At 36.8% G+C, this 23,305-nt stretch overlaps 2 protein-coding genes across 2 annotated transcripts; one reads left to right on the forward strand and one right to left on the reverse strand.

Annotated features, from left to right (window-relative positions):
* Positions 1-3,741: 3,741 nt before the first annotated feature.
* LOC133301902 (G-type lectin S-receptor-like serine/threonine-protein kinase At1g67520) lies at positions 3,742-8,987 on the reverse strand. The gene is made up of 8 exons (XM_061501620.1): positions 7,952-8,987; positions 6,922-7,029; positions 6,626-6,828; positions 6,317-6,527; positions 5,679-5,916; positions 5,429-5,579; positions 5,126-5,344; positions 3,742-3,825 (listed from the first exon to the last, which is right to left on the reverse strand). The coding sequence occupies exons 1-8, from the start codon at positions 8,985-8,987 to the stop codon at positions 3,742-3,744; spliced, it is 2,250 nt and encodes a 749-aa protein (XP_061357604.1).
* Positions 8,988-15,292: 6,305 nt separating this feature from the next.
* LOC133301903 (uncharacterized) lies at positions 15,293-16,529 on the forward strand. Its single transcript, XM_061501621.1, has 2 exons — positions 15,293-15,362; positions 15,502-16,529. Exons 1-2 carry the CDS (start codon positions 15,293-15,295, stop codon positions 16,527-16,529), a joined length of 1,098 nt encoding a protein of 365 aa, XP_061357605.1.
* Positions 16,530-23,305: the final 6,776 nt, after the last annotated feature.

Raw genomic sequence — 23,305 nt, forward strand, 5'->3', positions numbered from 1 at the left:
TAAATGTAAAGAAATGAAAATAAACAATAAAGTGTATGTCTAGTAATTACATGGCATTGTAGCATTTTATTGAGTTTTGTTTTGGATTATTTCTCTAGGTGTGCCTGGGGACTGAGAGTCTTTGGATTCCTTTGGAGCTAAATAGGTAACTTGTGTTACAAGTGAGTGAATTCGTAAAGCTTCAAGAGGTAAGCTCTATGTTTAAGGAGTCTTTCCCTGATTGAGTGCTCCACCATGGTTAGTGAACTGTGGTTGGATTGTATGATTGTATTTGATGCTTTGTAAAGATGCATTCATATAGAGCTATATGATAACATGATATGATTTGTTTTGATGTGATTTATGTATTGGTCCTTGGCCATTAATTGTTTGTGCACTGATGTCTGTTTGGGGTCCTCCCTCGGGACTGACTGTGTACACATCTTATATGTTCTGGTTCCTCTTGGGGTCTTCCTTGGGAACATGTGCGTTGATTTCCACTTGGGGTCCTCCATTGGGAATGACTGTGTACGCCTCTGATAAGATATGTATATATGCTTTGTTCTGTTATGATATCTGTTATATGATGTTTTGTATACTCTGTATCTGACTTTCATGCAGGAATGGGCCCAGGGGTATGGAGATTTCTCTATAAACCTGGAGCTTATTGAGATTTTTTATCTCACCCCATTTGGGGACATCATTTCAGGTGCACAGACTGCTGGTGAGCCTACACGGGGCAATGATACGACCCGTGGATAGAGGGCATCACGGACCAGATTTTGGGTAGCAGTATGCTACTGTTATTTTGGAGGATTTGTTACTTTGCATTAGTATTCCATTCATTTTGAGGATCATGATGTCTGATCCATTACTTGTATATGGCCTGTATATGTTTTGTACATGGTTTCCGCTTTGATGCATGTACAATTGTGTATTCAGGCATATTTATATTATGATGTTGTATTCAGTTATACGATTACATGTTGGATATGCACACTGATAGACATAGTGGCACAAAGCCAAGTTATGCATGCGCTCATGGATGTGTATATGGTTCTATATGGATATCTGGTAGTTCTGAAAGTATATATTGTATAAACTATCTATCAGGATATCTTGAGAGTGGGATTCTCAAATCCCCATTTGTCCGATTTACAGACGGTACTCTGTCTGATTTTCGTCTTCGTCAAATAAGAATTAGACTAGGAGAAGGATGCAATGTGATATATTATGTGAAAAAGGATTAAAGAAAAAGAAAAAAGTTAGCTAGTATTTTCGTAAGTTAAGTCTTCCGCTGTTTCTATTTAGTATCATATGTATGTTAAATGAACCGGCTCGAGACGAGGATGTTACAGTTCTTTGTTCAACATATCCCCACATAATTCCACACATTTACCTAATCTTAGGATAGTCTCAAAAGGCCTTCAGAACATTCATTACTCCTTTTAGCACCTTAAAGCCTATTTTTTCCAATTTAAGGCAGAGTGCCCATTACAAAAGAGATATAAGATTTCTCTTTGTCTAGTGCCTAAACCTAAGCTGAGCCACCTATATAAATTATTTTATGCATAAAAGTGTTCTCACTTTCCAAAACAGTATCTCCGAACGTATACCTCCTTTGAAAATGACCAAAACTCATTTTAAGGCCATACAAAGGAGCTACCTTATTTTCTTTTGTCTTTCACCAAAGCGAAGGTTCACACACCTGAGAACATTATTCCACGCAGAAAAGTGTGCTCGCATTGTAAAACAGTAACTCCTAGCACATACCTCCTTTGAAAATGGCCAAATTCACATATAAGGCCTAAAGAATGAACTTATTCATTTTTCTTTTTATCTAACCCAACCAAATATTTAAAAATCTAATCATATAGTCCTTAGACCGTATAAGTGCTCACTAGCACAAATAGTTACTCTTAAAACATACTTCCTTTATAAATAGCTAAGAGGCATATAAAGGAAACCATGCCAATTTCATGATTCCAATGCTTTAGTCCATCAAATTCAAGCTTATCATACACATCTAATTACCATTTTTACATCACATTTCAATATGTTATTCTTGGTCCAAATATGAAAGATACCAAAATGATTATTTAAACCACTTTTCACCAATCATTTTATCTCATGAGTATACTTTCTCACATAAGTCATGTCCAAATCAAGCTCTAATACTAACATCTCACAATTTTTATTTTTATTTTTGAAAACCTTAAGTTCATCCACAAGTATTCAACCGATTAAAATAGGATTTCATACCTTAAATGAGTTCCTAGGCATCTAAGCTTCCATCTCTAAGCTTGAAACCATCAAAATACACTCTTTAATTTTGCATGAACAGTACCCGCGGTCTATGTAGCACCGATACGACACGCGACACGTGACACTCTGACACTTCAATCCTAAAAAAATATGGATTTCGACACGTTGGGACACGTTTTAATATTAAATAATATTTTTAATTATATAGTGTATATTTCATTTAATATTCAATAATTTAACAAAAAAATAAAACTAAATTAATAATACCCATCAGCACGTTATAAAGGTAGAAGCTTTAATAAAAAAAATAGGAACTGGGATGAGAGAGAGAGATAATATCAGATAGAGAGATCAAATCATATTAGAGACAAAGATCAGAGAGAAAGAGATACAACAAGAGCGTAATAGGAAATGACAACAATGATGCTGAGATGATCTCTTATCTACTTAAGGGAAAAAAAGACAAAAAAAATAAAATTGATATGATCAGGTGGAAGCTTTATTAATATATTTTAATTTTTTTTAAAAAAAAAACAATTTTTTTAAAAAAATAATTTTAAAAAAATATTTTTTTTACGAAAATGTCATTTGACCGTGTCGGAGCGTGTCGGAAGGTGTCGGACACAGTCAAATTCGCGTGTCAAAATGATTAACGTGTCGGGAATGTTGACCGCGTGTCGGACACCGTGTCGGAGCGTGTCGGACACGACACTCCCTGTTTTTTGGAGTGTCTGTGCTTCCTTTCCCGCGGTTTAGTGGGCTAAAATCTCCTTCCCAAGAGCTTCCCAAGGTGAACAATCTTATGGGTTTGTTCACAAGGTCAATGGCTACAAGTTCGATGGAGGTTGCAAGGCGTGAAAATGTCTAAATCATGGAGAAGAAAGCTTGGTCATCTCTTTTTAATGGAGCTCTTTTTATTTTTCTGCAGAGGCTGGTGTCGAGGAACAAAATTGAGGGAGGAAGAATACTATTGGTTAAGTTTAATATATATTAATTAAAAGGTTATCTTTTACCTATTTAATTTACACTACTTACACTTATACTTAAACCCCAAAACACAACTTAATAAATATAATATATTTAGTTCTAAAATGACTTGCTTGACATAAATTGAATTTTCTCATTTTTGAGTTCTACCGGTAAAACTTCACAGTAGTGCAATTTATCCTCTAAAAATCACTATTCACACTTTTTCTCAAAAAAGTGTTAGATTACACGAAATTGCATTGTTAGTCCAATTCTAACATTTATATTATCAAAATAAATCTTTAACTATCAAAATCACAGATTATGGTTGTTATACTCATTATGCATATTACTAAATTAGGAAGCTCTATTAGCATATCATACAAAATAGCAACCTGTTTTTATCAAATCAAAATAACAAACCATTAGTCTATTACGAAAATCATTAACCTTACTATCCATAACAATACATATTGGACCTCCGGTGACACGAACAAGTATTTGGTGGATTTGGTAATTTCCTACAAGCCTCTATATTGAATATACATGAGAAAGGGAATTTTCGCATATGCAATCCATATCGATTTCTTTAGACAACGTTTTTTCCTCCAAAACCTTTGTAACAGAAGTTGCTGTCATTCGCAGCCACGTTGAGGATGTGACGATGACGACGTTCAACGCGTCCATTTTGCTGTGGGGTGTAAGTGCATGATAATTGATGATGAATACCGTAGGATGAGAGAGCCTCTTGGACTACAGATGACAAAAATTCAGTCCCATTATCACTCTGAATTCGCTTAACAGATGCATCATATTGGGTGCGAACCAAGTGGAGAAACCGAAGTAAACATGTGGAAGTTTCAGTTTTATTGCGCATCAAAAAAATCCAAACATGTCTACTAAAATCATCGACTACAGTTAAAAAATAGCGGGCACCAGTTGTAGATGCCATATGATATGGCCCCCATATATCACAGTGAAGTAAATCAAAAGAATGTAAACAACGTTTATTATTAATAGGAAAAGGACTTCGTGGTTGTTTGGCTTTACAACAAACGTCACAAGGAGCCAAATTATTTGCATTGGAAATAAAAGGTAACAAAGATAAATAACGGGAAGATGGATGTCCTAGACGACGATGCCATAGTGCTGCAGAATCTGACGTACTGGCAACATGAGCAGAAGCTGATGATGCACACAATATATACACCCCTTCTCGTTCAACACCCGTTCCAATCGTCCTCTTCTGCTTTAGGTCCTGTATCAAACAAACAGAATTAACAAACAATGCCAAGCAAGACTGGCGCAGAAGCTGAGATACAGAAATCAAATTACAAGCCAACGAAGGGACATAAAGAACATTGGAGAGATGAAGAGAAGAGCCCAAAGTAATGCTGCCACATTGCGTAGCAATATCATGAACTCCATTCGGCAGTCCCACAGAACAAGGAGAAATAGAATGCACATTGGATAGATAGGAGAGTGTGCCCGTCATGTGTTGGGATGCACCACTGTCGATGATCCAAGATGGGTGTAAAATCTTACCCGTAAGTTTATCAACTGGAGGGGCAGAAGAGACAGCCAAGGACATGAGATGTTGTAGAACTTCTGGTGTAAAATCAGAAACCTTGAAGGTTTTAGGTGCGGAAGTCATGATGAAAAAAAAAAAAATGAAGGCTTGTTGATCGTCAAGCTCTTGATACCATAACAGAAGTTGCTGTCATTCGCAGCTTGATGATATATTAAATTGGGTCTATTATATAGACCAAGATTTACAATTGGTTACATCAGGAAATCAGCTAAACTTAAGGAACAGAAAGCATAAATCAAGCTAATCTATTTTAATATACAAGGTAACAAACCGTGATAGTTACAATCAGGATCCTAACAAATTAATGCTACTCTAATACTTTGCTCTAAAATAGTATGCCGGTCTTTTTGGCTCAGAGCCAACTGAACATTTGTTTGTTAACATTGATATAACGTTGGACATGTCGGGGCGATCATCTACTTTTTCTTCAACGCATAAGAGACCAGCATGAACACATCTTAACACTTCATCCTCAACAAATGATTCGGTTAATGCGGGATCCATTAACTGAAGAACCTCACCTTGTTTCCATAGCTCCCATGCCTGTGAGTTATTACTTTTCTATTCAAAGTAGAGAAAAAAAAAAAAAAAAAATATTACAAGAGTAGTGAGAATAGTTTAACATACATGTCCTACTAGATTGAGTGGCCGTTCATCAGTGTAGAAGCTTTTGTTTTTTCTACCACTAACAATTTCAAGGAGTAACACCCCAAAGCTGTAGATATCAGACTTAGTAGAGAAAACTCCTTCCATGAGATACTCTGGAGACATGTATCCACTGCAAATCATAATAATAATTCATGACAGACATATTAAAATTTAGTTCACACAATCTATCATTTAACAGTATTTGGAAGAAGTAATGAGTAAGACTCACATTGTCCCAACAATCTTGTTGGTGTTCACTTCAGATTCGTGTGGGGTAAACATTCTCGCTATACCAAAATCAGAAATTTTTGGGTTCATATTCTCATCTAGAAGAATGTTACTAGCCTTCAAGTCTCTGTGAATGATTTTGAGTCTAGAATACTTGTGTAGGTATAGTAATCCTTGAGCAATTCCTTCTATTATCCTGAACCGCTTGCCCCAATCTAGCAAGTTTCTTTGAGTAGAATCTTCTCAATTGAAACATGAATGTAAATGCTGATCAGATAAAGATGAGTTCAACAGTGAAACAACAACTACTAATTTAATATATTCTGCAAGTCAATGTTATAAAAGACCATTGATTCTTTCTGTTTTTTTTTTTTTTTTTTTTTTTTGCTATTGGAAAAGAAGTAAAAAGGGACGAACCGGAATAGTGGTAAATCTATTCTTTCATGACTGAAAGGTCATGGGTTTGAATCCAGGAAAACGGAGGAGGTTTTTTTTTTTTTTTTTGCTATTGGAAAAGAAGTCAGATTCTGAGTTTGCCAAAAGATATTTTGCTGGCCACAAAAGTTGAAGCACAAGAAGAATTCTTTTACTGATTTTCATATCCAAAACAATACACAAACAGAATCTAACATCTCTCACCAAATAGAAAGAAGTCCAAGCTTTTGTTTGGCATATACTCATAGACCAACATCCGCTCTTGTTTGTGTATGCAGTGACCGAGTAGCTGAACGAGATTAGTGTGTTGGAGCTCAGATATGAGTGCTAATTCATTTTTAAATTCAACAACTCCTTGACCCGAAGTTCTTGAAAGTCTCTTCACAGCAACTTCTTCCCCTGTTGGCAGTATTCCCTGGATTCAATAGAAAAAATATAAAAAAAAATACTGATCAGTCTTCTAAACAACACTAGTTAATGGCATAATGCAGAGCTTCAAAGGTTTCGAGTCACCTTATAAACTGGTCCAAATCCTCCTTCTCCTAATTTATTTTCAGATAAAAAATCATTCGTAGCCACCATTACAGATGAATAGCTAAATACTTTTAAATCATGTCCCTCGTTCAAATCATCTTCTGGATCTGTGACACTGGAGAATCCACCGGACACTTCTAAATCTAACGTCCTGGAATTCAATGTTGTTTTTCTATCCTTCTCTGTTCAGTTGAAAATGTGACATATAAAGATTGAGAATTTAGGGACTGTGTAAAGAAAAGAATGTTGTGCAATTTTGTGAAATATGTAGCTACCTTTGTGTTTGTATTTTCTTATCTTTAATGCAAGGAATAGAATGGAATGGCAGATTATGAGAAGGGTTGTTGCAATCACAGCACTTTTCCAGATCCACTTGTTAGTACCTGCAATGTAGAATATTTACATAATGAATTTGATTTATTTAAGCCAACAATTACTTTTGTAGTTTGTTTCATCTTTCAATAGTACAACAGGCTGCTGTGATAAATAAATGCTTTCTATATAGAGATTGGAGCCTGTAAAGATTATGTGAAATCAAGGGTGATCAAGTCTGACTAGATTAATCATGAAAATTTTAAAAACTATCCTCTATTAATCAAATACGGGTATGTGATTGAAGTAAACTATTAATTCTTTAGTGAGTAGAAGAAACAAACTGAGGAATGAGGAATATTAATTTGATATGGAATGATTTTCGTGAGTTAAATGGTAGAGTAATATCATCTCTCATGCCTAGAGAATTTAAACTCTTCTCCCCAATGTGCACCATATTCCAACAAATTCCTATGTGTAGAGGTACTAGACCGGACAGGTTAGTATTCAGTCTAAATAAATTACAAATAGACAAAGTATTTTTAGTCTCTCCTAATCGTTAGGCCAGAAATAGGTTTAGTCCGGTTTTATTTTCAAAAAATAAAAGACTCGTGGCCTATGCACCTATCAGGCTATCCTGCAATTTTCAATCTATCAAGAAATAATTTAAATAATTTTTTATTTTATTTAAAATAAAAAATATAATATAAGTTAGTTTTATATGTTTATTAAGTCAGGCCTTTAAAAAATAAATTTATTATATGTATTTCAATAATTTGTCATTTAAGCCTAAATTTATTCAATTTTATCAGATATAATATGCTATATGTGTTTAGACAGGTCAAACGGTAAGTTCCTGATAAATTATTTGTTTTATTTACCTCTCTATTTTATTTTCTTACAATATGCTCTTAGATCTGGCTGTGTTGTAATATATAGTAAAAAGACGAAATTCCTGCAGTAAAGTAAATTGTGAAATTATAATAGATTTACCTTTGCGATGGGTATTGTTTACCTTCACGTAAAATTTTTGGCCACCACTGCTTGCAACACTAATCCCTACCATAGAATTCCATAAAATACAACCGGTTCCGTTGTCATATAATGCTGAGAATCCAACGCAGCTACAGTTGCTCCAGCAAAAAGCCTGGCAATCACTTGGGCCATAACTCGAATTTGCTTGATAGCTTGTGATATTGTTATTTGTAGAAGGGGGGAAACCTACCTTGATGTCAAATTCATCACCAGGATCCCTACAAGTGGGTATCTTCTCCCATTTTTGGCATCCTCCATCATCATTATACCCATAACACTTATCAGCCCTTGCAATATCATTTCCTTTCCTGTTCATCAACTGACCAGTTCCTAGAAGCGTCCATATTGTATGCTCTTCATTTCCAGTTGTCAATGTGAAGTATTCTTCATTCTCGTTTGAGACAATATCGTACTGGAATTCCCCCGAAATGTGCTCGAATCTATTGTTTCCCAGTTCTTTACTTGTCCAGTAGACTTGTGCTCCTCGCCTGATGATCAATTCTCTTCTTCTTGGTTCCCATTCAAGCCTGAACGGTCCAGAAGATGGGATGTTATCAGTGAACCATGAAACCAGTGACCAATTATGACCAGTTTTGAGATTAACACCTAACTTCATCCCAGGAATCAAGGTGTCAGTGGGATGATCAAAACTTTGCCATAACACAGTCTTTGTCCCATTGGGGTGAAGTTGTTGAAGCACGAAGTTGCCCGTATTCAACAAGGTAGCCATAGTGTTGTTGACTGGTTGAGGTGAAGAGTAAAGGATTATTGGATCCCCATCTTTGGATTCTATTTTTAGTACCCCATAGTGGTCCAACAATAAAACTGCTGAATCCTGGTCAACAGGTTGATCTCTATTAGCAACCCACACTAGCCAATCTTCATTGCCTTGTGCATATATGCGCAAGTAAGCGAAGTTCTGATCAGGAGTGAGTTGGTTAAAAATCATGCAATATTTACCGTTTTCAGAACATAGAACGTGACACTCTGTCATTTATGGCCGATCATTATGAGTATTGTAATCAAAAGGAGATTAGTCTTCTTTATCAGAATAACTAATTAATGGCTCACACTTTAATATTCAAGCAAACATCCGTGTGCACACTCATTGCAAACCCTTTGCGACTTTTGTTGATAACCCAGGTGACTTTTTAACTATATGTGAAAGGCGTGGATTATACTTTAACAGTTGCCACCAATTTGGGGTGATTATTTTTATTATCAGTTTGGTTACCGTTAGAATAATTTTAAGTCAACGGTTACAGAATGAATATCAGGTGAGAAAATAGGTAGAGGTAGATTTAGGATTGATCTATGGTAACCCTAAATTGATGGTAAATATAATTGCCCCATATTTAAAATGAATGAATACTCACTTTCTGTATAAAAAAAAGATACATATGGAAATTTAATCAAACTTCCAATATCATCATATAATCTTAAAAAGTTTGGCCGATACCCATTGAGTTCAAGGTCAATGATTATCTTGCACTTTAAGTTTTAAAATTATAGGGAAAAAAGATGTAAATGTTGCCCAAGGTCGGAAAGGAAGCTGAGTCAAAACACATCTTAAAAAATATGTACTTTAGGACGGAGTAAATACTCAATTTAATTCTTCGATGAAAAAACAAAAAAACATCAATTTCGTTATAAGTCAAAAGGCTGCATTAACTATTCCATGTCCTTCTGATCTATCTTCGGAAGGATGCTTGTGATGTCAATTTTCATTATGAAGGGGCTAAAAAATGTCTTTGAGAGAACTAAAGTGATGCCACCTGTATTTTTGGAGGGTCAAAATAAATATTTCATCAATAATAATAATAAAGGACAATTATTTTACGTAATAATTTTCATTTTTTTTTTTGGTACATTGCCAAGAGGTATCCTTATTCAACCTTCTCCGGGTACCATGCCCTCGGGGTACGGCCCGTTTGGGCTAGCCCCTCATTGTAACAGTGGATGCACTAAGCTTCGCAACCGGAGAAAGGACGAGACTAATCCCCCAACCGAATAATTTTCATTTTAAGATGTGGGCATGCTTTCAGTTGAAGTTTAGAAAGGAATAAAGAAAATCCTTCTTGCAACTAATTAAAAGCTCAGGGACGTTTGCTACATGTATTATTTTTGAATTCTCGAAAAATTGGCATTGAGAATTTTATTTACTTATGTTTGGTAGAAGATTCTTTAAATTTTTCTTGGGAATTTAATAATTTTGAGATTGAAATTTGTGAACAAATTGTATTTAACAATCAATCGAATATAAAATCAGTAAACTTGAGCCAATATTTTTAGTACTATGTTTGCATACCAAACAATATTTTGGTCATATTTTTGAAAAATTTACTTTTTCAATATATTCTTAATAATTAAAATTTTCGGGCCAAAAAAAAAAATTTCTACCAAATACCCACTAAATTCATACCACTTTAGACCAGTAATTCCATATGGTCTTTGTTAGCAAAGGAAAAAAAAACTTTTAATTTATTTTAAGTTTAAAGAGATTCAGGGAAGCAGCGGACCACAATTGACTGGGAAAAGTTTAAATATAGATACACGTTTTAGAAAAATATCCGAGAACCTCTTTACGTGAATAGTATACACGTATCAACTGCACCTCATTTCCGGTAACGTTCCTATACTACCAAAAACTGCTTTTTTCTTCAACCTTTATTTATTTATCTATTTAGAAAAGAAAAAGAAAAAGAATCTTTTCCGTTCCCTGTTGAATAGAAGACGAAAGTGTGCCGTGTCACGACTTTTATTAGAACGCGTGCTGCAAAATATTCTAGAATTAAGAAGCTTTTGGAACAACAAAAAGTAAAAAGACATTGTTTTTATCCAGCTAATACATCAGATTAAAGATGACACCTGCATGATGGTGGGAGTATGTACCTACCCGCTCCTCGGTCGTCCTCATCCCTAATCCCTCCCATTGATTTTTTTTTTTTTAAGTCTACAACATCAATAAACTTAAATCTTCCTCAACAAATTCAAAACTGTAAAGGAAATTCAAATAACAACTACAACAAATTCATATTCTAACATGTTTCAAGAAATAACAGACAAAAAATAGTAGACCATTTTAGTGAGGGGCGTGTGCGCGCGTGAAAATCCGTTTTTAAACTCTGCTAGGGTTTTTTGCATTTTTTATGGTGGAAAAAGGGGAAGGCCCCCAACCACTGAGGGCGATGAAATCAATACCAGGGAGAACAAAAAAGCGAAGCGATGGTGGACCTCAAAATGCAGGAAGGATCTCCGATTGTGGGCACAATGGAAGTTGAAGTTGAGAGAGGGGAGCCTAATATTGAGGTTGAAGTGATGGATGCAGCAGTGGAGTCGACTGAAGAGCCTGGCAGGGACTCTGGCGGTGAGAATTCAGGCCGTTAATTAAGGAATTTAATTAATAAATTATGAGAAAATAAAAAATGATTTCATAATTGACCCTAATAATTATTATGAGGCTTTAATAATTATAGTAAGTGATTAAGAATGCTGAAAGTCGCTTTTCGGAAGAAAAGTGCAGATACCGGTTCTGCTAATCAGTATAAATACGTACCCAAAAAGTATCCCAGAAAATTATAATAAGTGCATGATAATTACTAGAATAATATGTAGGACTTGTAAAACGAGTTTCAAGTCCAAATAATGAGAACTGGTGCTAGAAATCGGTACTGGCTTTGAAAAGCACGTACCGGAAAGGTACTCTGAAAATTATAAGAAAAATGTGATAATTCTTCTAAAATTGAGTAGGTTAAGAATCCAGAGTTTGGGATTAAAATGTTAAACGTAGCAATTAAAGTGAATACTGTGTGTTTTAATTGAAAGTGGCTATATATAATCTAACCATTGGGCACAAAACCCTAGACCAGATTTCCTACGTGCCTCCATGTTCTGAAACACCTCCAACCACCCTTTGCCACCTTCTCCTCCATTGTGGTGAGCCAAGGAGCTTCCTTTTTCCTTGGTTTCTTCTCCAAATACCTTGAGGCTTGTGAGAGCTTGTTTGGTGTGGGAGTGTGAGGGCTTTTCTGAGTTCTTGTCACTGTGAGTGAGGTGGAGAGGTTCTGAGTTTGTGAGTTGAGTGTTGTGAACCTTGGTTATGGCACTTTGAGGTCCAAGTGGTGATATTTGGTGAGAAAGAACCAACCTTTGTGAAGTCATTTTCGTGTGCCTTGAAGGTCAGACCTGTAGAGGCAAATTTGAGAGCTCCAAGAGCATTTCTTCCTCTGTTTTGAGCTTTGGTGAGTTGTATCAACCTTGATCATGTGTTTTGTTGAATAAAAGAAGTGTCTTTGCATGCTTAAAGAGTTAAACAAGTAACCAACAGTGGTATGACCCTTAAACAGTATAAAGATGTATGCTTTAACGTTTGAAAGTGTTAAAAATGGAACCTTGGAAGGATATCTTCACGAAATGCAGTTTCTGCATTCTGTCGTGAAATATCCGGATATGTGCCCGAGAAATATCCGGATATGTGATATCCGGATATGGGATTTGGATATCCGGATATTGGATATCCGGATATGGGAATCTGAATATCCGGATATTGTATATCCGGATATGGTCAGTGAGATATCCGGATATTGCATATCCGAATATGCCCCGTGGAATATCCGGATATTCTGGGATTTTGTAGAACAGTAGCTGTGTTGTGTGTACAGTAGGCTATTGGGGGTTTATGGACCCTAGATTGATGAAGTTGAACTTCTGTAATTAATGAACTAAGTCAGAATCAAGTGATTAAGGGCTTATGGCTTGGTATGGAGCCTTAAGACGTAAAACGTAATGGAAAGGCGTTGTCTTAATATTGTATGCTTGCGGTGCATGTTATTGATATATTGTTGGTCCATAACAGATTGTGAATCTGCTGTGTTTGGATTTTGAGCTGTAGACTCTTGGCCTTGGGTGTTAGCTTGCAAGGTAAGCTTTCGTGTCCTTGGTTTAGCCATGTTGTGGTTCCACCATGTCCCATGGGGGTGTGGTTATATGCATGTTGTGTTACATGCTTTGAATATTTGAAATGTTGTTGAGCTTTATGTGTAATGGCTTTTAATATGCATGTGTTATTTCATCTTGACGGTAAGCCTGAGTATGTGGCGTCATACGATATGGTGATCCGGGGTGAATGCAAGTGGCGTCTTGCACTAATTGTGGGTAATAGACGTATACGTATTCCTGCATTTCTCTGGCCAGTAGAATAGAATTGACACACATGACATGATTAAATGCTGCATTGCACTGTTTTAGAAATGATATTGATGAACTGCTTTTAAACTTATATTGCACATGTAAGTGAGCTTGGGGTGGAAGATCCTTGAGGACCCCTTGTCTTACTGAGATTTCTTGTTTAGAGATCTCACCCCACGTTTGGGGAATGCTTATTTCAGGTTCAGGTAGTATGGTGACTGATGCCTCTGGCGGCAGGAGGCCAGAGCTTAGCTGATTATGATATTATGTTATATTGCTGCCATGACTGGATTTGGATGTTGTTTATGTTTCCCGCTATTTATGATTATGTTGTTGTTGAGACTGATGTTGGGCTTGTTGCCTTATTTGAGTGAGCATGGGGATTGTCCATGACACTTTATGTTAGTACTTTTAGATTGGAGTTGTATAACCTGCTAGTTGGCCCGGCCTACTTGTGGTAGTTCCGTGATTTCTAGAGACACACTTTTATTATCTATGTTATGAGGTATTTCAGTTAGCTGTTTTATTGCAACTACATACAGGCGATGTTTTATTAATTGATTAATAAGCAAGTTGGTAATGATAATGACATCATAATTGAAAATAAAAAAATATTCCGCATTTTTAATTAAGCGCTGCTTAATACAATAGTATGATAACATTACAGGATATATACGGGGTGTTACACCCGCAAACTGGTTTCCAATAAAGACCAACTAATCCGGGTCAATGGAGTGTGGGATGGGGTCCAGGGTGATGAAGAAGATGACTGGTTGGCCCAATGTAAGAGGGACGAGGACAAGGAAAAAGATGCAATGAGAACATACGAGCAAACGGGGGAAGACGATCCACTAGACCCCTTCTTCCAGTTTGACGTTTTGGAGAAGCTGGAACAATGCAAAAAATGGCGTCAATCTCTGATAGTGAAACTCATGGGGAAAAGAATCGAGTCAAAATTTCTCTGGAGTAGACTACGCAAGTTGTGGAACCTTGAAGGAAAGGTCTTGGATTTGGAGAACGACCATTACATGGTCGAGTTCAAGAAATCTCATGATTACCTCTTTGTTCAGCAATAGGGACCATGGATAATAGCTGACCATTGCCTCATAGTTCAGCGATGGAGACCCAATTTCGACCTTTATGATGACAAAGTGAAGAAGTTGGCAGTGTGGATTAGGATCCTGGGGGTCCAGCGGGAGTTCTATACATACAAGGACTTATGGAGAATGGGTAACATGGTGGGGCGTATCCTAAGAATTGATGAAAACCCCTTGAGGACTTGAAATTCAGGACAACACGAGGAGGTAACAGATCGAGGTAGGTTCGCCCGTATTTGTGTTGAAGTATATTTAAGCAAATGTTTACTGTCTAAATTTAGAATTGGGCAAAGGCAACTGTATATAGGTTACGAAGGTCTACACCTTATATGTTTTTTCTGTGGTCAATATGGTCATAGGAAGGATCAGTGTCTGATTAATCCTGTAAATAATAAGAAATTTGAGGAAGTAACAAGGGAAGCCTCAATTTTTCATCACACTAGCCTTGGTCATGGTGAGAGCAATACCACAGGAGAGGTTGAGAAAAGCCAAGAGGAGGATGGCTTTGGTAATCGGATGACTGTACAGAGGAGAAATAACAAGATAATGAGTACAAACCCGAAATCTAAGGAGCATAGGAGAAATCCGGAGGAGAACACTATGGGCATAGACAGAGAAACCAAGCTTCTGGCTCAAGATTTGGCCCTTTAGGGGAGGAGAGGGAGGAAGCTACCCCAGGCCAAAAACCATCCCCCACAGGTCCAGAAAGTAGGAACCTGAATTTCTCTATTGAGAATAGTCATCCAAAAGGAAGCCCAGACTTTAGAAGGAAAAAGGCTAGTGCTGACAGTACAGGCCCAAAATAGGTGCCAGTTCCAGATTTTAGAACCCCTGAAAAGCAGAGACAGTCCCCTTCTACCCCCCCCAAGACCACTCTAGGATGCCCAAGTATAAGTCTTCGAGCTGGGAGGAAATTTTTTTTAACAGAAACAATAGCAAAGGGAGGACGAAAGGGGCTTCCTCTTTGAGGACAGTGCCCACGGTTAGCTCGCAAGATTGTAGCAACTTGAAAAATATGGGGACTGGATCCGAGTCAGGTTCTATCCCTACTATCAAAGAGAATCCCCCAGATGACAGTGGCAAAGGTAAGTTGACAGACCTAGAGGGAAGAGTTTCCATGGTGTTGGATGATATCACAAATGTTGATGGAGAGAGGAAAACCAATGCTTTGGTTTAACTGAGACCAGTAGCCCCTTGTTCTTATTCACTTATCTTTTATGATAGTGTGCACCTGGAACTGCAGAGGTGTGGGGAAAAAAGGGTTCTCCACCCTTATTAAAGACCTCGTCTACCAAAATAAGATTCAAGTCCTAGCTTTGATAGAAACCAGAATTAGTGGCAAGAAAGTTGATAGTGTTATAAGAAGTTTGGGCTTTGATAGTTTTTTCAGAAGAGAAGCTGTGGGATTCTCAGGAGGCATCTGGATTCTTTGGAACAAAAATATTACCTCTGTGAACATCTTGGAGGATAACCATCAGTTTGTGCATTCCAAACTGAATTGGTTAGGTGAGGCCAAGGAGGAGCATTTCACTTTTGTCTATGGTAGTCCTAGGAGAATTGAGAGAAGAAAGCTGTGGGATGACCTGAGGAGAATTGGAGAGAATGGAGTGGAGAACTGGGCTGTTATGGGTGATTTCAACGCTATTCTGGAGGAAGGGGAGAAACAAGGAGGGCCTGGTGTGTGCTGTAATAATATTCAGGAGTTCTCTTTTTGTTTGAGTGATTGTAATCTCTATGATCTGGGCTTCTCTGGTCCCAGCTTCACTTGGAAAAGGGACTGTCTTCAAGAAAGAATTGACAGACTAGTGGTTAATGAGGCATGGCACTTGGGCTTTCCTAATAGGTCTGTGTACCATTTGCTGTTTTATGGTTCTGACCACAGGACTATTCTTCTGAGAGATGAATCCTTGGTTGTCCCTCCTGTGGGTCCCAAACCTTTTCGGTTCCTTGCTGCTTGGCTGACAAATGAAAGCTTCAGGGAGGTTGTAGAAGATTGCTGGAAGAACAATATGGAGTGGATCCCTGTGATTGATAAATTCCATCAGGAAGCTACTCTCTGGCACCAAAGTAGCTTAAAGGAAGCCCAGAAAAAGAAAAGACAGATCCAGAGAAGGCTTAGTGGGGTTGATGAGCAGCTGTGCAGGGCCCCAGATGAATCCCTTGAGAGACTCCACAGGTCTCTATGGCATGATTTGAATGCTATCTATATCCAAGAAGAGATAACTTGGTTTCAAAGGTCCAGGTGTAATTAGATGGCTTTTGGTGATAGGAATTCCAAATACTTCCATTTTGCCACTGTTGCCCGCACTAGAAGAAATAAGATTAAATCCTTGAAGAATAAGGAGGGTGTTTGGGTGGATGAACCAGATGAGCTCAAGTCCTTAGCCATTAATTATTTTAAAACCCTGTATGCCGAGGAGACCCAAAATTTTCCTACTTTATGTATTGGAGACTTATTTCCTGCTCTAGAAAGTCAAAAATGGAGGAAGTTTGGATCTGCCTCTGATCAAGCTAAAGTCAAAAACATAGTTTTCAGTATGAACCCTTTTAAAGCTCCGGGAGTGGATGGATTGCATGCGGTTTTCTTTCAGTCCCAATGGGATAGAGTGGGAAACTCTGTGTTCAAACTTATTAAGGAAATCTTTAGTGACCCCAAGAAAGTGGCAGGTATTAACCAAACCCTGATTTGCTTAATCCGTAAGATTGATAATCCGGAGTCTATAAGTCAGTTCAGGCCCATATGCCTTTGTAATGTCATCTACAAGGTAATCACCAAAGTTGTTGCATCTCGGCTAAAGAACCACATGAGTGAACTTATTATGCCCAATCAGTGCAGTTTTGTGAAGGGGAGACATGCTTCAGATAACATTATTATTAGACAGGAGATATTCCACTCTATGAGGTCAAAGAAAGGGTTGATGGCCATTAAGGTGGATCTGGAGAAAGCGTATGATAGAGTGAGTTGGGATTTCCTCAAGGACACCCTCCAAGTAGCTGGGATGCCTACCTCTATGGTGGATCTAATTATGGCTTGTGTAACCTCTTCCACCATGAATCTTCTTTGGAATGGTGCCCAAATGGAAGAATTTGCCCCAACCAGAGGGATTAGGCAAGGAGACCCTATTTTCCCCTATCTTTTTGTGCTTTGCATAGAGGGACTTGGCCATATCATTAGTGCAGCAGTATCTCATAAGAATTGGAGACCCATTAAGCTGGGCAAAAAAGGTCCCCCTTTCTCTCATTTATTTTTCGCGGATGACCTTCTTCTCTTCACGGAAGCTTGAAGTGACCAAGCAAATCTGATCTCAGATGTTCTAAGCCACTTTTGTAGTGTTTCCGGGCAGAAAATTAGCAACAACAAAACGAGGTGCTTTATCTCCAATAATGTGAACTATGTTAAGAGGAATGAGCTTTGTCAGATCATGAACTTTACTCCTATTGCTGATCTAGGAAAATACTTGGGGATTCCTATCTTGCACAAAAGAGTCAATAGCAATACCTTCAGGCATATTATTGACAAGACCAACAGCAAGCTCAGTGCGTTGAAAGCTAAATCATTATCTATGGCAGGAAGGGTTGTTCTCACTAAAGCTGTCCTTGCATCCCTGCCTACATTTCTATGCAAACCTCTCTCATTCCCCTTGGAAATTGTGATGAAGTAGAGCAAAAAATTAGAGGCTTTCTGTGGGGTTCCAGTCAGGAATCTAGGAAAGTCCATGCCTTGCCGTGGAGTACTGTTTGTAGGGCAAACGAAGATGGTAGTCTGGGGATTAGAAGTTTGAGAAAGACTAACAAAGCTTATCTTATGAAGATTGGCCATAGGATTTTAACCCATAAGAATGACCTCTGGGTGAGGGTTCTGAAAAATAAATACAAAGTGGAGGAGAGTTTGTTGCCTAACATTAAAAAAAGAACTGGTAGTTCCAACCTCTGGCTTGGTCTCTCTCGGGTTTGGCCCAATGTTTATGAAGGGTCGAGAATTATGATAGGAAATGGAGCTGGGAGCTCATTTTGGAATGACAAGTGGTTGGCTATTGGTCCTCTTATTAATTATACTACCCAAGCCATCCCTCTAGAGTCCCAATGTGTCGTCGTAGCCCAAATGGTAAACCATCAAGGTGAATGGAAGTGGCAAGAGTTCCAAAGTATCCTAACACATGAAGCCTTAAATTTTATTGCAGGTACTTGCCCACCTCAGCCGGATGATAGAGAGGGCCAGGTGATTTGGGATTCTTCCCATTATGGTCTATTCCCTTTTAAATCTGCCATCAACAATCTCTGTAATGAAGACTTTCCCCAACAACAGCCTCAGTGGAATACAGTTTGTGAATGGGATGGTCCACCCAAGATCAAGACCTTCCTCTAGCTTTTCCTTGGAGACAACCTACTTACCAATCAGAGGAGATACCAAAGACATTTATCTAGCTCCAACATCTGCCCCAGATGCAGCTCGACATGTGAAAGTTATATCCATGTCATGCGTGATTGTCTTCCTTGTTATTCAAGTCCTACTTATCAGTGCGTTGGGAGCATTAATGGCAACTCAGTATTTCGATAATCTTCTTTCATCAGACTTTCCGAAATCCTTGAACAAGGTATGAGATGTGAACTAAATTAATTATAATGAATATAGACCTGTTTAATGTTTCCCCATATATCCATTCCTTTCAACAAATACAATACAAACTCTGCATGATTCTAATCTAATGGTAACCTTTTCTTTTTTTGTTTTTGTTTTTGTTTTTGTTTTTCCGTTTTGCAGGTTGTCTTCCTTGTAACTCCTTCACTTGTATTTGCCGGTTTTGCCAGGAGTGTTTCACTTAAGATATGATATCATGGTACGCATGGATTATATGTATAAAATGCCTATCAAAACTGAAAGAAAAAGGCTATAAGAATGTTTACCGGAACAGAACAAGGTTCTGGAGTTACATAATACATGAGCATCCTTATTGAGGCAGAATTAAGAGTGAACTTTAAGCTTTACATTTGATCACATTGCCCACAAGGCTAGAACCCTTTATTTGTTATCCTAAACGTTGAGAGCTATAGCGCAAAAATTAAATCCCACTTAAGTGATATGTATCGTGCAATTCGATACGAAAGCTAAGTGATATGAATCGACAACTTGTATGGAAATTATCATGTATAATATTGTATATCGTATCACAATTTCGATTAAAAATTCATCCCAAAATTTGTGATTTCAAATTTGGAAATTGAAACGACAATTTGATCCAATCTGATTTTTGTGATTTAAATTCAAAAACAAATCTGTAAAGTTACTATTAATTAGAGAAACAAATACTTTGCCAACAAGATAATGCCAACAAAAATGATAAAAGCAAATGATGCATCATCATACAAGATAATATGATAATTAGAAATGACATTACAAACAAGAATAATAGGAGAAAAATACCTCAATTGTTGAACAAGATATTGGAAATGAGTTAGATAATTATACTAATGAAACAGATGATAAATTAGTTATGCCAATGCTTGATAATAATAATCATAATATTAGTTTTGATGATTGATGAGTAGGAGAATAATTATTTTAAATTTGATTACTTATGTTTTTGGCTATTTGGATTATTTTGGAATTTAAATTTATATGATATTATATATTGATAAATCATTTTTCATCATGTTTATGAGTTTTAAGATTTGATACAATTCACGAGGCATGATACAAAATAATAGTTGAATGATAGATAACTCGTATTGGACGAGGTTGATTTCCATTACTAGCTTCCACGATATAATCCCTCGCAGAGATGCTTGAAATTTGAAACCTTGCTTGTAGCATTCATCTGATAATAAACAGAGAATATTACATTTTTGGTGATGTAAAAAAAAAAAAAAAATGGCAGTTAAAAATTGAGGTATAGAACATCTATAGATTTCTCATTCTATCAATCACAAGATCGGTATATCTTATTTAATTTTTGGTAAACGTATATCATATTTATTATTATTATTATTAACCTCTTAGAACACATTCTTGTCTACTCGGTAGGACTTATACAAAGCTTCACACTCAAGTGCACCTTACGTTATTCTTACATTTATTTGGACATGTTTGGTCTGATATATAAAATCTGATAATATAAATTTAATTATATATTATGATATTTTTAGTTATTTTATGTGACTATTGTAAAGTATAATTTTAAAAACATATAACATATAACATTTAGCCTACATATAAAAAGAGTAGATTTGGAACTTTGATCTGATTGTATTTCAACTCCAAAACAATGTCATTTCGATGAACATTAGGCAATTTTTTAAAGTAACTTTAGATACCTTTTTCCCCTTATACAATACATTATCTTATACTATGTCATGCTAAATGCTGGATAGTATTAAAATTTATCCAGGTCTTATATAATCAGGTCTTGTCTTATACCATGCACAAAACATGGCCTTAATGTCAAAATTTTCAATTTTGTTTTAAGAAACATTGACAGGTGTAACATCCCCGTCTCGAGCCGGTTCAATTAACATACACATGATATAAACAGAAACAGCGGAAGACTTAACATACAAAAATACGAGCTAACTTTTTCTTTTTCTAACTTAATTCTTACTCGGCGTAAACGAAAATCGGGCAGAGTTTCCTCTATAAATCGGACAACTGGGAATTTTCCAATTCCACTCAGAAACATTTCCTGATAAACAGTTTATACAACATATCAATTCAGAAATACCAGGTATCCAAATATAATCAAATACCCACACATGGGCGCATGCATAACATGGCTCCGTGCCACTATATCTAACAACATGCCATCAAAACGTAAACCTATCTGAATACTACATCATCATATAATGTGCCTGAATACTCAAATGTACATGCATCAAACTGACAGACATGTACAAAACATATAAAGGCCACATACAAAATATAGGATCTAACATCATGATCCACAAAATACGGAAATACTAAATGAAGGTACTATACTCCAAAATAAAAGTAGTCTACAGCTACTCAAAATCCAATCCGTCCAAATCCTCAGCCACGTGTCGCGTCCCTGACTAGAGAAGTCTCACCGGGGATCTGGGCACCTGAAAATATGGCCCTAACGAGGGGTGAGATTACAAATCTCAATAAGCTCCAGGTTTATAGAGAATTCTCCATACCCCTGGCTCACTCCTGCATGAAAGTCAGATACAAAGTATACGAATACAACATATAACAGATATCATAACAGAACAGAGCATATATCCATATCATATCAGAGATGTGTGTCGTCATTCCCAAGGGAGGACCCCAAGCGGAAATCAACGCACGTGTTCCCGAGGGAGGACCCCAAAGCGGAACCAGACATATCAGAGGCGTACACCATTAGTCCCGAGGGAGGACCCCAAAGCGGACATCAGGGTACTATACAATCAATGGCCAGAGATTATTACAGAAATCATCTTACAGAAGTCATATCAGAACAAAACATATCATGTTATCAAATAGCTCTATATGAATGCATCTATACAAAGCATCAAAACAGTCATACAATCCAACAACAGTTCACTAACTATGGTGGAGCACTCAAGTAGGAAAAGACTCCTTAAACATAGAGCTTACCTCTTGAAGCTTTATCAATCTGCTTACTTGTGACACAAGTTACTTTTATATCTTCAAGAGATTTTGATCCTTTTCAGTCCTTAGGTACACCTAGAGCAAGAATCCACAAATACAAATTAATAAAATGCCATCATGTCTAGCTTTCACATAAGGCATACATTTTTCTTTTCGTTTCTTTATGTTTTTGCCAATGTTATGCCAATACACAAGTCTAAACCACCTTATACTTGTTAGGATTTCCTTAATTTAATCAAGTGTTCACTTGAGAACTTTCAACATAATTCATGCCATTTTCTCTAAAAGGCCGTGAACCTACCTTTAGGAACTTAATGTATTTTTCAACCCTTATTCAAGCCATTTCACTTCTTAACTCATCAATTTTATACAATACATTACAACACATTTTATTAAAATAAAATGTAACAAAATATATTCCTAAGCCACCCTATAGGTCGAACTCCACAAGGACAATAGGCAAAAGGGTTCTTTTCTTTTTAATTATTATTTTTTCCCTTAATTAGCAACTACACATACATAAATATATATGTTCAATCAAGTCTCAATTAATTTTGTCATGACAAGCTCCTCTAAAGCCCCCAAGGCCGAAGCATAAGGGCAAGTATTTATAGGATTTTTCCTTTTAGGCCTTCTTCCTAATTTCATACTTACTCCAACACAATAAATCCTCTTAATACATCAACTAAAATTTGCACAATGGACCCTATTAAGGCCGAAACATAGAGAGAAAGGTATATGATTTTTCTCTAATTTTTTTATATACATACAAATGCTCATTTTCATTTCCTAAATCCAAAACAACCAAGATTCATCATCTAATCAAAGTTTCACACCCAATTCTTTGCCACTAAAACATAATCATAACTTTTATAACATAAATCATCAAGATACTACTATGGAAATAGAGGTTCATTACCTCCAAAAGCTTATACAAGGTCAAGAAGGTAACCTCCAAGCAAGTCTCCACCAAAAATCCCCTTTTTTTACGTTGGATGAATAGTGCTCCGAAAATGAGATGACAAATATCTCCCTCCATAAACGAAATCAGCTCAAATGGAGGGTTGGAATAGCTTCCTTGGATGATTTCCTATGAGATTGGTATAACGGGTAGAAGATTTGGTTGCTTAATCATGGAGAAATCAAAGAAAAACAAACCCTAAGCTTCCTTTTGCCATGGCTTCCGCGGGTGGGGAAGGGAAAAGGGAGAGAGAAAGTGTGAGGGAATAGTGAATTTAAGTGACTTAGGGGTTTTTAAGCACATGTGGCTTTTTAACCGGTTGTTTTTCTATCGCGTATTTTAACTTAAATTGACCCGGAACCAACTTAAAGTTACAGACATATTTTTTTTTCTCTAAAATCATTTACATTAATTTTTATTTCTTACAAAAAAATATTCATAATTCACAGTATGATTTTTGC

The sequence above is a fragment of the Gastrolobium bilobum genome, unplaced genomic scaffold (assembly GCF_033153095.1).
Source record: "Gastrolobium bilobum isolate Gb01-03AN ecotype WA unplaced genomic scaffold, APGP_CSIRO_Gbil_v1 utg15597, whole genome shotgun sequence".
In the NCBI taxonomy this organism is placed as follows: domain Eukaryota; kingdom Viridiplantae; phylum Streptophyta; class Magnoliopsida; order Fabales; family Fabaceae; genus Gastrolobium; species Gastrolobium bilobum.